Below are 15185 nucleotides of genomic sequence, written 5' to 3' on the forward strand. Positions count from 1 at the left end.
GAGCCGGTAAATAGAGCATGTTTTCTACACTGAAAGCTTAATGAAAGGTTCTTTGGCAGAAAAGAACAAGGAAATTAGGATTTACTCGGTGATCTACATGGGAGATCACATTATCTGTCTTACAACCTTTTTTACATGTTTTCTTTTTCTCCCTGAACTGGTGACTTTGCCCACATGCACCTGCCCACTCCGGATCTTCCAGTGTCCTTGTCTGATGGTTAGGATTGTTCTTTGTCCATTTACTCCCCCTTGTATGAGGAGCTCATACTACTAATTAGAGATTGCATTATCCCCTCACTCATTATTTTATTCCTGCATTAATTTCGTCCTCCCTCCATTTATTCACATCCTCATTTGTTCTAGAATCATTTGTTAAGCAGTATTTACCTTTCTTGCATTAACCATTACATGCCCACACTCACTTTTATATCTCCCCAGGAGAGAATTATAAAGAGATTTCTAGCCTTCATATTATTGCTGTTAGTTTTGGTACTCAGTATGTTGTTGCCTCATTTTTCTTCCTGTAACCGACCCCTGGAATAGGCCTTGATAGTAGGCCTGGCCCCTGTACAGTCCTGATGCCAGGATCTCCCATCCACATCATGCTCCCACCCTCGCCTGCTAATATGTGACCCAGACCCTAGGCTCGTATCTTTGTCTTCTTTGTAGTATATCCATTCTTTTTATGTCTATTGTCATTAACTTTCAAAAGGATAATTTTCTGTGTAACTTCCTTTATATGTGTATGTTTAAGGTCCTGTGTTGTGTTAACCTGGCTGTGATAGCAAGTCCCCGAAGTGGCGACAGCAGGCTCCCTCAGCTGCTCTGAAGTGTGCAGACCCAGAAGTTGCCTCTCAGATTCATTTCTGCTTCAGGGGACTGAGAGGTGATTTAAAATCAATGAGTGGTTTTTCAGTGACAGTGTGTGGGAGAATCAACTCTTCTCTGTAAATTGTCAGAAGAAAAAAGACATATTCTTAAAATATATTAATTTATTTTTATGTACCTGGCTTTTATAGGATTGTTTATTTACAAAGGGCTCCTGTGCTTTGCTGTGTGTGTACCTACAAATTTCATTATGTCAGAAACAATGCAGTGCCACTGGGCTGTTATTGTATGTGCAGCACTGCGAGGAATGGTGTTGGAGATGCAGAAGGAACGGGCTTTTTCCTTTCCTTAACAACTGTGTGTGTGTGTGTGTGTGTGTGTGTGTGTGTGTGTGTGTGTTTAGGTGTGTATGTGTGTGTGATTTTTACATTTTAAAATCAATAAAACAGAAAGGGAACTCTGTCATATGTCTTTAGTATTTCTTTCAGCGATGTTGCTTAGCGCCAGGCATTTAATAGATCCTCAGTAGAGAAGAGCCTGTGGAACTCATTTGGATTACATTCAAGGAGCCAACTGAGCTGTCCTTTGAATGACTGGCTATAAAATGAGAAAGTGCACTGCATGATGAAATCCAAAACTGAAGGGAAAATTGCATTCATATATGCACAAAGGCATTTGAGGAATTTGCATGACAGCTTATGTTAAGCGTTACTTATGGCACTCAGCTTTCTCTGCAGACGAATAGCAACAACAATGTTGGTGATCATGTCTAAGCTTCTCAAAGGAGCTGGAACACTGGTGTCATTTACAGCCCTATACCTCCCACCTGCACCTGAGTTCATGCACAGCCAAAGGAAGGAGTGGTGGGGGTCGCTCCCGAGAGGTCTGAGTCTGACTATGAATTCAATGCAGCAGGATTTTCCCCCAAGCACCTGTGTGTCCACGTGCATGCTAGTGCTGTGGAAAACATTTTTAAAATATGACTTCTGGTATATGCCCTTAATATTACAATTGAAATGGGGGAGCAAAACTGGTAATGTATATGCAACAACTAGCAAAATACAGAACACATTCTGCAATTGGTGCAAATGATGGGGTTCGGATAATAGTGATGGGAGAGCTCTGAAAATGAGAGCTTGTTTGCTACATGATCCTCCAAGGATGCTCTATGAGGATGATGAAATTGGAATGGGCTCTCTGGGTAGGTGGAATTTAGACAGATGGAAAGGGTGCCTGCAGTGAGAAGGAAAGGACATTCTGGGGTTAGAGAAGAGCAGATTCGGTGATAGGAGGGAGCACAGTATCAGTGCTGGATGGCAGTGAAGATGGCCTAGCTGAGGTAGGAGAGGCGTGACACTGGTTGGAGACACTGTAAGAGCGTCCTGGGCCCCGAGGGGTCGAGGTGCTGGGTGTGCTGTCCGCGCCCCATCCACAATTGCTGCTGCATCTTCCTCCTCCTTGGCTGGCGTCAGGCTTTTGGAAATGAGATTGACATCTTTCTCTGCTGATTATATTTAGATACATTTGTTCACATCTGTACTCCCTTGAAGTGGGAATGAAGGGGGAGGAAATGGAGAGAGAGATTTCCTTCTTGTTCATGTCTTAAATTGATTTATTCTTAGTGCAGATCGCTTTTTTAGCAGCGGAGGCCCTATAGGTCAGAGACATCCTGGATTATCAGCTGCAATGAGAGAACATATCAGAACATGTACATTTTTAGATTCTGCTTTAACTTTTTTATTGTGTTTATCAGCTCCATAAAGTAGGCCAAACAAAGGAAGGACGTGCATCGCTTCTTTAAAAGAGGGAGCAACCTGCTCCTTGTCGAATTAGGGAACTCTCTATGCCTCTGTCACATACATTTTCGTCCCTCTGACATATTACTCCCACATCCTTGTGGGCAGTAAAGTTAAAAATTTTTAAATTTTCCTTGGTCTTCCACCCACTGATCTAGTAGACATTTAAGTTCAATACTGCAGTTGGGAGAAAGGGGAATTGAAATATAATTTATACTGTTTTATTTTTTTAAAAGCCTCAGAAATCACGGACTCTATGTCTGCACTAGTTCAAAAATTATAACGATAAACAGGCTTTCATTTTAGAATGTGTTGTCAGTCATCACACTCTAAGTTACATGGCTTGACTGTTTCTGACCTGCTTGAAAGGGTTGCCCCTGCTGTGGGCACAGCATGTGTGCAGCACACTCATCGACCTGCAGGCCTTTTTAAAGCTGTCTTTGGATTGCAACCATATTTTGAACATCAAGAGGTTAAGTAAATATAGACTGTGAATCTCTAAGGGCTGGATTTCATTGGGGGGAGAGTGTGATAAATCTTTGCCTAAGGAATCACTTGGTAAATAGTGTAATAATTAAATGGCTCCCTTCTGCTCTGTGTTCAGATAACTCTGTGTTGCAGTTTAATACGTTTCCCAGTGTGATCATCTGTTTCTGCGGAGTGATTCCCAGAGCATCAGTCAGGAGACTGCAGGCCACGCTGGTGCACTGCTCCGTGGCCTTGGGCACGTTCCACACAGCCTCACTCTCCTCATGTGTAAAATGAGAGATTGCATTAGCATCTCACTAAATGTCAATCTTTTACCTTCTAAAATTTTCATGGTCCTAGCCATGCTGCAGAACCTCAGAGGAACATAAAGGATAACTATAGGATAAATCCTGGGTCTCAGGTGGCTCACGTACTTGATCCTAGTTACTGAGGGCACAGTTTGATTTCATCCAGATAACTGTAGGCATATCTCAAAATGAGTCTTACGCCAGACTGCACTGTTGCCTCCTCCACCCCCTTGGGAGCCGCTATTAGAACTTTGGCAGATTTTACTCAGAAATAATTGATCCTTAAAAGGAAACCATTGAGATTACTTGAAAACCCCGCATCTGAAATTGTTTTGTTCGCTGTGAGTGAGTGTCCTGTGGGGGTGCTGACCAGAGGGCAATGATGTGGTTCAGGGCTCTGGGCGCGAGAAGGGCTTTGCTCTCAGGGCATGGACAGTGGGCCAAGGCTTCTTTCCCCAAGAAAGCCAGGAGAATGTTCTGGCTGAATCTCCTTTCACATTGGCGGATGAGGCTTACCCCCTAATGTGCATATTCTATCATCCTTTCTTTTTCAGTGAAGTCTCATCTTTATTTCCCCAAATTCTAGGGGAGAGTGATATCAAGTATAAAAAATGAAAACCACTACTACTAATAAATAACTGTTTGAAAGTAACCTTTGAACCTTTTCTTGAAGACGTGGGTTGTAATTATGTGTGTATTTAAAGCACATGACATGATGCATCCGCACCCCTGTGTTCTGGGTAGTACACCATCTGCAGAGCACTGTGGGGGTGTCGGTAGAGGGGAGGGTTTTGTACTAAAGACTGGATTTTTCTTTCACATTTTCTGGCACATTCAATATGTACTTCTTCAAGAGTCTTTTACTTTTCTTTTTTTGGGGGGGGGTCAGTTTACACATAATATTTTATATTTCTATTCCAATCAAAAACTTCTAATTCTTCCTACTTTTTGCCAGTTGTCAATTCCTATAAATGCACATAATTTCAGGTAGTTTGAGACTATGGATAGTTTGGATTTTTGTGTGTGTGTGTGTGTGTGTGTGTGTGTGTGTGTGTGTGTGTGTTTTAAGTTTTATTTCATACATTGCTTGGCCTTCACTTTAAAAAAATTGCACTGTTTTTCCAGATGTTTTATTAAAATACGTTGTCAATTCAAAGGGTGTTCTTAAGAGGCTCATAGAATACAGTTGTGCCAAAATGTGAAATATCCAGTAAACATCTGGTGGTTCTGGCAGGTAGCAATGATAGGAATTTGCCTTGTACATTAATTCCAAATCCAACAAAACGTGGTGATGTTTTTGTATCCAAAGCCAGAGCTTTGTACTTTTTTGAGTTTTCCAGCATGCCCCTCTAGGCAGGGAATAAATAACCCTGCAGGTGTTCTCTGTGCACGTGGGATCTGCCATATTGGGTATGGCAGTTGTCCCTAATGGGGTTGGTCAGAATGGGATAGTGATGACCGCCTGCGAATTAGGGACAAGACAACTTACACACCTTTACTTTTCTGTGATTCAGTGAGAGAAACATAATACTTATAACACCATGAAGAGAAGAAAGATGATTTGTACTTGTGTCAATCCTATGTGTTAGTATATAGTCTGTGGTATACAAAATGCTTTCTTCCCTACTACCTCAAAAATCTTTGGCAATATAAAATACTGAGTTTTGCCTACATTTGTATGCTATATTTCTAAAAAGCTATTTGTTTAAAATGAAACCACTTGACTATAAAACAGTACGTGTTGGCAATTTTAGTAATAAAAGTAAAATACCCTAGAACCAACAAATCAGTCTTTCTCAGAGCCGGAAGTGTCTGTAGATAAAATGTACTACCTCAACAAAGAGTGGCTGCTTTGACCTGAAGTGTTCAAGCATACTAGAAGATTGGGGATTAGTCGGGATATTGAACAAAGGGTTCAACTAAAACAATATTTGGACTAAGTGACTTTTAAAGTCTTGTGCAAATGAGACTCTAAGGTGTGTACTTTGTTACAGTTGGATACAGATATGAATTTTTTAAAGCAAGACGACTGGTAGCACATAGGAAAGTAGATGCCTTTGATGATGTCCTCAGCTTCTGCCAACAGTGCTTACATGGCTTGAGAAAGTTCTTTTTCTTTGGAGTCCTCTAAAACACCGAATAACGAAAATGCCTGGATTTGTAATTCCTTAGGCCGGATACTTGATTTCAGATTTTTTAAAGTTTTATAAGGGCTTTGTCTTTTGGTAAATGCCACAGTACAGTCTGGTTAAGGGAACTTTATCTGTGCTGCACAAAGGACTTGTTATTTTGACAGTCTCCGTGGAGTCCACTCATCTCTCTTCCACGTTGCTGTCTAGAAACTTGTTTATCAGCTAGAATTGGGCAGAGGGCTTCGGAAGCAGGTTGCTTGACTACCGGAAGTCACAGCCACCCAATCCAATCTCTTTCTTCTTTCCTTGTAGCCCCATTCTCCTGATCCAGGACAACTCTGTTATCACCGCGTTCCTTAAGCCTTGGTTCTCACAAGCACTCTGCACCAGCACTCTGCACCAGCTGCCTGCCAGCCCTAGCCTGTGCAGTGGGTGGAGCCTGCAGCCGTGTGCTGTCTGTTTTTGCACATTGTCCAGGCATCTGTGCCCAACTCTGCACTCCTCACTTGCCTCTTTTCTCAAACCTGTTTTCCCCATTTTAGTTTAGGTGTTATTTTGTTTTTTATTTTTTATTTTTGCACCAAACCTCTTTACTTTCAAACTCATTATATCTCTAAATTAGACAATTTCCCTGACTTCCTACTTTTTTCCACCATCATTTCCTGCTTTCTTTTCTTACCACATATAAAATATGTGGTAAGAAAAGAAAGTGCTTTTTTAGAGTTTTATTTCCAGTTGTACATATGACATTTTCAGATCTTGGAAGAGCTTATGCCCAAGAACACAGCTAAGACATGAATACATGCGGTGGTCATATTTTCTTTATGTGAACAGTTTTTCTGACTATAAAATTAAATAATTGTTATAGAAAATTCTTCAAGTATCAAACATGCTTTCAGTATTTCTGTAGCCCAAAGATAATGTTTTTCAATATCCCCTTCTACTCCTTTTCATCTGTGAAGCTAAATGATCGAACCTCTTTATTATCCCTGCCTCTGCCAGCTTCCTAACAAAAACAAAAAACAAAATATGTGTACCTGCGGTTGCCAATCTTTCAGACCTCACGGACCACCAGTGGTCCGCGGACCACCAGTTGGCGACCGCTGATGTATACAATAGTAGGCTAAAGCTAGAAATCTCCTTTGATCATTTTTATGGGGGAGAAGATAATGTGAGCTTGTAATGGGTGACATAGGAAAACAGGTAAACACTGCTCTGTGAGTCTGGAGAAATGAACAGGGATGAACAAATGGCTGAATGAATAAAATAAAGAATGTGAGGGTAAAAGACTGTCACACCATGGCCTTGTGAGGCTGCTCTTTTAGGAATGGAGGTGGGTGCGTGCGTGGGAGCAGCAGCAGGCGGGCGGAGACGGCAAAGCCAGATCCCAGTGGAAGGTGTACCCAGGGCTCCCGGGAGCAGATGTGAAACAATCCGCTTCCTACCAAACATACTTGAAAGAAGTCTCTTAAACCCTGACACCCCAGTGGGAAGGGATGCCCCGAGCATGGGTGCCTTCCTGGAGGCTGGCAATCACAAATCCTTCTGGGTCATCCTTGGCATTCAGTCTGACCCTGAGGGACATTTTCTGTGTTCCTTTACTTAATGGGCCTCACCTTGGCTAATTTAGTGGACATTGGGGAGCTGGAGCAGCAAAACTTTATGAAATGGAAAGAGTGATTGGTTCAGGTTTTATTTATGTGTGAAAAAAATCAGCAAGGCAGGCTGTATAGAAAGAAAACAAAGGAAATAATCGTGGTTTATCTTCCTGGCTCAGTCAGAACAACAGGAATTCATCAAAGGTAGCATTAGGGCCGCTTTGGAGGAAAAGGTAAGAGAAATTATATAGCTAACTAATATGCAAATACATAAACTAGGTAATATATTAAATGTATTTAAAACTGATTTTCTTACTGCAATTTTGCTTCATGTTTCCCTTTAAAATTGGAGTAAAATATGGTTAGACTCAGAAGCTTAAACATTCATGTGGTAAAATGAAAAGCAAGTTAGAACATTCAGACCACAGTTATGATGCCAGACCTCAAGTCAGTAATAGGTGCTGCTGGTAGAAGCACTGCAATTGCCAAACTAAGACACACTCATGGCAAGTTCCCCTCACTCTGTTTCTGGAACATCCCCCCCCCCCTTTTATTGAATTTATTGGGGTGACACTAGTTAACAAAATTATGCAGATTCAGGTGCACAATTCCACAGCACATCATCTGTACACTGTATTGTGTGTTCACCACCCCAAGTCAAGTCTCCTTCCATCACCATTTATCCCTCCTATAGTCTCCCCTCATCCCACCCACTTCCCCCCAACAATCACCAAACTGTTGTCTGTGTCCATGAGTTTTTTCTCTTTTTTTGTTCAATCCCTTCACACCTCCCACCCAGCCCCCCAAACATTTCTCCCAACAGCTGTCAGCCTGCTCTCTATGAGTCTGTTTCTATCTTGCTTGTTAATTCAGTTTGTTCATTAAATTCCACATATGAGTGAAACCATATGGCATTTATCTTTCTCTGACTGGCTTATTTCACTTAGCATAATGCTCTCCAGATCCCTCCCATGCTGTCTCAAAGGGTAAGATTTCCTTCTTTTTTACAGCTGCATAGTATTCCACTGTGTAAAGGTACCACAGCTTTCTTATCCACTCATCTACTGATGGGCACTTGGCTATTGTAAATAACACTGCAATGAACACAGGGGTGTTCTTTTAAATGTGTACTCTATGGGGGGGGGGGAAATGAGAAACATAATTTCCTTCAGTGACTTATTTCATCCTGTTGTCTTGGTTTTGAATTGTATTTTGGAGAAGAAAACAAAAAATTTTCTTTAATACTGGCACTCCTTTTTAAAAGGCTGATTTCAGGGCTGTGGGCTAATTTTAATTTTCTTTTCTAACAATTTCTTTAACATTTAAAGAATCTAGGGTTTTCTAAGTTCAGAAGTTTGAATTTTTTTAGAAGATGCATCCTTGATCAACTACATCTCTTTGGAGTCCAGCAGGAGATGTGTGCCCCAGGTTGGGTCAGCTGCCATGGGACCATCTCCTGGTCCTGGAGAAGGTGGAAGTAATCATGCTAACACACAGTTTCCGTGACAGATAGAAATGGAAAGATGTTGCCTTGTAGAACTTTCTTCTGATTTATAAAATTCTCTTTCTATACAAGATCAAATTAGCCATTTAAAAACCAGGTGTGTTTTTAAGCCATTGTTTATATCAGGCATGGAGAATAGTTTATAGAAATAGAATGGTCTATTATAAAGATTAATCAAATCATGTTACTCCCCTGCTTAAAAGGGTCACATGATCTGCTCCTGACACCCCACCCCTACCTCACCTCTTGCCGGTTTTTCTCTTATTGCCCAAGCCTTGGCCACACAGGCCTTCGTGCTGTTCTGTGAAGACACCAACCTCATTCCCACTCTCAGCCCTTTTATTGTTTCACACATCGGGCACATTCTTGCTTTAGTTGGCTCTGCCTTGTTGATCAGGGGCCTGCCCAAATATTCCATTCTCACGGAGGCATCTCTTCCACGGCAGTGCAGTGCCTGGAGGTAAAACTGCATTTCCCTTACCCTTGCTGTAGGGTACCAATTGTGACTCAGGTTTGGCCATCAGACACACCAGGTGCAGTGTGAGAGGTGAACATGGGCCAGAGGAGGCCAGTCTGCTTGTGATAATGCTGCTGTTTCCGCTGGAGTTTATTTTTCTGTGGCTGCCATAGCAGATGTCCCGATGTCTGTAGCTTATGTGCATACCCAGAGGCAGGATGAGGGGCTTCAGGGCGTTCGTGGCCAGGGCCATGGCTCCTGGAGCAGTCACTTCTGCAGTACAGCTTTGGGAGTGTTTCCTGGGCACGCAGTCTAGACTTTTTCTCATGCCTTCCCAGCAGTCATAAAACTAAATATTTGGTAAATCACAGTCTTAAACTTGCTAAGTAAAAGCTGTTCTCTCCAATCATAACCTTAACCAATATGTGTGTCATGCCCACCTTCTCAAGTAGCACTTACCTGCCCTGCCAGTACACTCTGTCCGTTACCCTACTTATGTTCTTCATCGCACTTACACAGCCTAGAGTGATTAATGTACTTCCTTTTCATACACTAGCTGTCTCCCTCACTAAAATCTGTGTTCTTGAGGGTAGATGCTTTGTATTTTTCCACTGTGTTTATTCATACCCAGAACAATGCCTGGCATATACTAGGTCTCAGTCAATATTTGTTGAATGAACTTAATGTGCCAACTCCAGCTTTTGGGCGGCTGCCTAGAGAATTGAGATAGAAACTGAAGGCTGCAATGGGGTTCAGTAGAAGAACAGTATTAATAATAAATGGCATTTGTCCTGGGCTTAGAGCAGCAGGGCCCTATATTGGCCATGCCTGCCACAGATTATAACTGAGGCAGAGCATTCACACCTACTTCCAAGTGATTTTCCTTTTTTAAAAATTCTGTTATATTTAGCATATGAGACTAAGTGTGAAGGTTTCTAGTCTCTAGAAATAAATTGCATTTAAAAATTATTAATTTACAAGCCGGATAATTTAGAGTGTCTAGAAAACTTACCTTTCTTGAACAATCCAAATTAGAGTAACTCAAAGAATAGCAAAATATTGTCTTTCCTTAAAGTGTTAGAATTTGTGGATGGCCTATAAACAAATACATACATGAACATATTAATTTAAAAAATAAGTGTCCTAAAATTTGGTTTTTTAGATCTGCTTAATCTAGACCAATGTGAGTAGCATTTCTTTTATTTTTAAAATATATTTTTATTTCAGAGAGGAAGGGAGAGGGAGAAAGGGAGAAACATCTATGATGAGAGAGAATCATTGATTGGCTGCTTTCTGTACACCCCCTACTGGGGATTGAGCCCACAAACCGGGTATGTGCCCTTACAGAGAATCGAACAGTGACCTCCTAGTTCATAGGTCAACGCTCAACCACTGATCCACACCAGCTGGGCAAGCATTTCTTTTATTAAAATGGAATGGAAAAGAATGTAGTATACATAGGAAAGGGAAATACTACTTTTTGAAACTTTTATTTCAGATATAAATACATGTGTCTTATATGTACTAGGTCATGATGAAAATGTTATCTCTTACTAAAGATTGGAGTAAAATCTCCTTGAAAAACATGGAGAGGAAACTGTCTGGTCTACAGCTCTGCCCAGAAGTACTGCTAGGATTTTAAGTTAGGACTTTGTCCATGGAGCGACTTCCCTTCTCATCTTCCCAAACCCTGGGCCTGGAGCTGACACCTGCAGCTGCTCAGTGTTCTCACAGGTGGGAAGTGAGGTGAGAGCAGTGGGCGCCCTGGTGTCGGCTTGAACTGAATGTTCCACCACAATCTCATATGCAGGCTTCTCAGTGCAACTTGGAGGAATTGCTATTATCATCATCCCTGTTTCATAAGTAGAGAAAAGGAGCCTTACTCTAATTTTATAATTATTTTTTATTGCCCTAAGTATAAAGGAGGAAGAAAGAGTAAGTCTGAGGATTAATCTGAGTCCATTAAACTGTAAGTAAGATGTGACGTCTTGGTTCTCTCCCTCTTCGCCTACCTCCAGGGTGAGGCTGGGCACCTTTGCCAAGATTGTAACAAATATTCCTTACAGAATGGTCATTGCAACAGGAAGGTTGGTTGTTACCTGGGCCATGAACTGAGGAGAATGTCAGAGGCAAAGCCCAGCTGTCCTCCGTTGTCCTTAGAAATTCAGCTCTAGCCCAAAACTTTCCCATCCTACTCAACCAAACAAAAGCTGCAGGCCGTCACCACCCTCTACCTGTCTTTATTCAAGCCTCCTTGAGACTTTGACTTCCCAGCCCAAACTTTCCAGTCTCACAGGGGACTCTGTGAGGGAGCAATGTAATAATCTCCAGTGAGTCATGGTATTACAATGAGTTAAAATTAGCAGGAGGCAGTCCACATAAGACAAAGCTGTGGGCTCGGAATCCCAGCTGTACCTCTTCTGCCCTTGGGAATGTGATGACACGTTTGAGCCTTGCTGTCTCATCTGGAACATGGGAGTGATGGTAGTGTCTATTTCATGTCTTATGCCTTTCGTTTGTATGAGATAATTCATTAAAAAAGCACTCAGGACTCTGTAGTAAATATGTTTGCTGTGGGGCTGCTGCTCATAAATTCTGAATTTCCCTGCCCTGAAACTGCCAGATTAATGAGTTCCACAAATATTTTCTGAGGATCTGCTGCTCACCTGATGCAGTGAGAATATAGGAAAAGGTATCAGGGAGCATATAGTCCTCTGCAGGGAAAGTCTCATGCACTTGACCCATGAGCACAGCAGCATAACTGGCAGTGCTGTTGTGAGTGAGAAAGAGGAGGTTTAAGCGAGTGAGCTTTGAGGTGTGTGTGTGTGTGGTTTTTTTTTTTTAATGTTTCCTTGCTATTCTCTCTCTCTTAAAAGCGAAATCTAAATACCAATTTATTAAATCCATTTTACCTGAACCCATTTTATTAGTAAATTCTTTCCTGATAGGTAAAACTGCTAAGAAAGCATATAGTACTCAGAAGATTGTTTAGCTGGTGTGGCCACAGGACAAAGGGAGTTAGAAGAACCGAATATTTAATGTCATTGAGCTAAGGCAGTTTGATGTAGCCGTTCCCAGTGGGGTGACTTTGCCAGTGGACAGCAAACCTCCAAGCTCCCTAGCTGCAGCTTCTGTATCCATCTCCATGCCAGGAGATGGTCATTTGGATCAAAAATATATCCAAGCCCATTAGCTAAGAGCTCTTCTCCCCCAGCCTGTGCATGGAGGGGCACTGCCTGGACTCTGGTGTATGGCTCGTTCGCTGCTCTTCTTTGGCTGGCACATGGCTGGCAATGAGTATTTCTTTAGCTATTGTAACGCATTCAGTGAAGTTAAAGTGAATCCTCCTAGTTCGTTGACCTACCCTGTTTCTTTGAACTATTGTGTGGTTACGTAATAGATAATTACGATACAAAAATTAGTAAATACAGATAAGCAAAACAAGAGAAAACAATTTTTCCGTAATAGCATTTTGCAGAATACCATTACATTGTGTATTGGTTAAATAGCTTTGCTATGGAAAAAGCAACCTCAAGATCTCAATGACTAAAATCGGGGATTAATTTCCCCTTCCGGTTACATATTGGTGTTTCTGGAGTGGCCATGGCTAGGCTCAGCTCTGCTCCAAGAGTCTTCTCATTTGGAGAACCAGCCTGAAGGAGCCGCCCCCTCCCCACTCTGTGTACAAGCCCACTCTTGTGATAGAAAGCGCAGGAGAGCCTGCATCCAGCCACACAATGCACTTAAAACTCCCACATGGATCATATCCACGCAGATTCTGTTGGCAAAGCAAGTTACATGGCTGTGGCCAATGTTAATGGAGTAGGAAGGTGTCCTTTGGGAACCTTAGGAGTAGGGTGCATAGGAGGCATTTGTGCAAAATAATGCAGTGTAGGGTCATTTTGGTCACAAATATTCCCCTTCTCCACACATAAATGCACATGTGCACAATAATACAACAACCATATTCCACTTTCCTGTCTATGAATACTCACTTCCGTCCACAAAATATACCCACCCCCAAAGATGAGTCATCCAAGCAGCGTATGTTGCGTTCTTTAGAACTTTAACGATACAACTATAAATCAGGGGTGGGGTATGTCCAGCCCACGGGCCATTCAGAGCTCACAAAATCATTGTTCTGGCCCTGCCAAGAACCTGCAGGCGGGACTTGAAATTAAATAAATCTGGGAGCTTTTGTCATGGCAACATAAATTTATATTAAGCGAATGATGTTATACATATCCAAATGGCCCTTGGCAGAAAAAAAATGTCTCTCCCCTCCCCCCCCCCCCCCCCCCCCCCGCTATAAATGAACACAAATTTAAGTGGTCGAAGTCTGCTTTTTTCCTCAATTCATATACTAAAACTTTACATAACATATATTTCAATAGAATTGTAATGCTTGCACTGTATTTTATTATGGATACCATGTTACTTAACCAGATCTCCATTAGTAGACATTTTGATTGTTTTTAATTTTTGCTATTTTAATACACTTTTAAACATTTAAAATTTTTTTTCTTCAGTTTTTTTCCTTAGGAATTACTGAGGAATTATTAATGCTTTTTGTTTGTATTACAAATTGTCCTCCAGAAAGGTTATTGTGTACTATTTCTGAACCAGTTTGACATGTGAGGATAGTATAGTATCTCATTAGCTTTATTATGTTTATTGAATACTAGTATTTTTTCATTTTTGAAATGCCTGTTTATTACTTTTTTCCAGTTTTTTAAATTGGGACTTTCATCTTTTTTTTCCCCTAAAGTTTTACATATGTCTCCTTTTCCCCCCAATGACACCCCCCCCCCCCCGCCCGCTTCTCCCACCCCCTAGGGCAAGCCCCCACCGCCCCAGTGTCTGTGTCCATTGGTTATGCTAATATGCATGCATACAAGTCCTTTGGTCGCTCTCTAACCCCCAGGGACTTTCATCTTTTTTCTAATGGGTTTTGAAAATTTGTATTTTAGGGATTTTTTTACCCTTGTTATATATGCTGCTTATATTTTTTTCTAACTTGCCTTTTAAGTGCATGCATGTTATTTTTTAAACTTTTAGTTTTTAAGTCTTAAGCTAGGGAAAGACATTCTGAATATATATTGTACGAAGGCTGAATGAGATAGAGGAGAGAATGAAAGCAAGGACTAGAGAGGAGGTCTCTCGGTTCTTGGGCAGGACTGGGCTGGAAGCTCAGAGAGCAGGAAGCATCAAGCTTCTCTTACTTTTCTTCCCAACTCAGTGTTTCAGGTCCCCACTCACGGAACTCATGTTCTCAGAAAAGCCCTCTCATACAGGGAAATTCTTCATTTTCGGTCTTGTAAGAGAAAAAGAAATGTTTGGAATAAAGCAAATGGTCTTTATTTCAGTGACAGTAAAGTTCATGTTTGAAGAGAAGACAGAAATGTATTTGTTTTCAATTGGGAGACAACATTTAGGTACATTATGCTTTGCCTTGGTTTTTGCTTGATCATCTTTTTGGCATCTTTGTTTTATATCTTACCTGCCAGGAGGTTTCTTTTTGATGAATCAGCTGCTTTTTTAAATAAGTGCCACAATTTTGGGAACAAACCAGTGATGTTGCAGTATTTTCAGGGTTAAAAGCATTTAGATTAAAGTGAAATTTGTTGTTATACTTCAGGCCAAATTCTGAAAATGAATGCTTTGAGGTACAGTTGCATTCATTTCTATTCATGTACTTTTCAAATGCCAGGCTTACTTACTAATTTTCAGGCTTAGTGTTACTTATTCTCATTAGAAACAAACTCATTTTACTTTATTTTTTTTTAAAACCCTGAAAATTAGCAACTGGTCCTTTAGAAATAGCATCCATTGTGCTATAATTACTCAGTCTTCTGTGGAAGTCATTTCCATGTTATTTATTTTAACTAAAAATTCCACTTCCAAGGGAATTCTCTATGTGGGAGTCTGTTTTCTGTGGGGTATTATTTACACCAACAAAAGTGACACATTGTTCATTTTTATTCTTAAAGTTTGTTTTAAACTGTTTCTTGAAAAATAAATGCTTGCCCCCCGCCCCCCTCAGAGTTCCAATAGTCTCATGATAATGAAGAATTGAAAGAAAGCAAAGTTGCTT

General features: G+C 41.1%; 1 protein-coding gene across 9 annotated transcripts in view; it reads left to right on the plus strand.

Moving 5' to 3' along the window:
• Nucleotides 1-15185, plus strand: part of PSD3 (pleckstrin and Sec7 domain containing 3) — a 517431-nt gene that overhangs the window by 368302 nt on the left and 133944 nt on the right. The window contains exon 15 of one of the 9 annotated variants that reach the window (XM_079778608.1): nt 755-13893. The exons of the other annotated variants lie outside the window; for them this stretch is intronic. Within the exon in view, the coding sequence (XP_079634734.1) occupies nt 755-829 (75 nt within the window). The 3' untranslated portion in view covers nt 830-13893. Of the gene's footprint in view, nt 1-754; nt 13894-15185 lie in introns of those variants that run through there. 9 annotated transcript variants of the gene reach the window in all.

Source organism: Cnephaeus nilssonii, assembly GCF_951640355.1.
Source record: "Cnephaeus nilssonii genome assembly, chromosome: 8".
NCBI lineage: Eukaryota > Metazoa > Chordata > Mammalia > Chiroptera > Vespertilionidae > Cnephaeus > Cnephaeus nilssonii.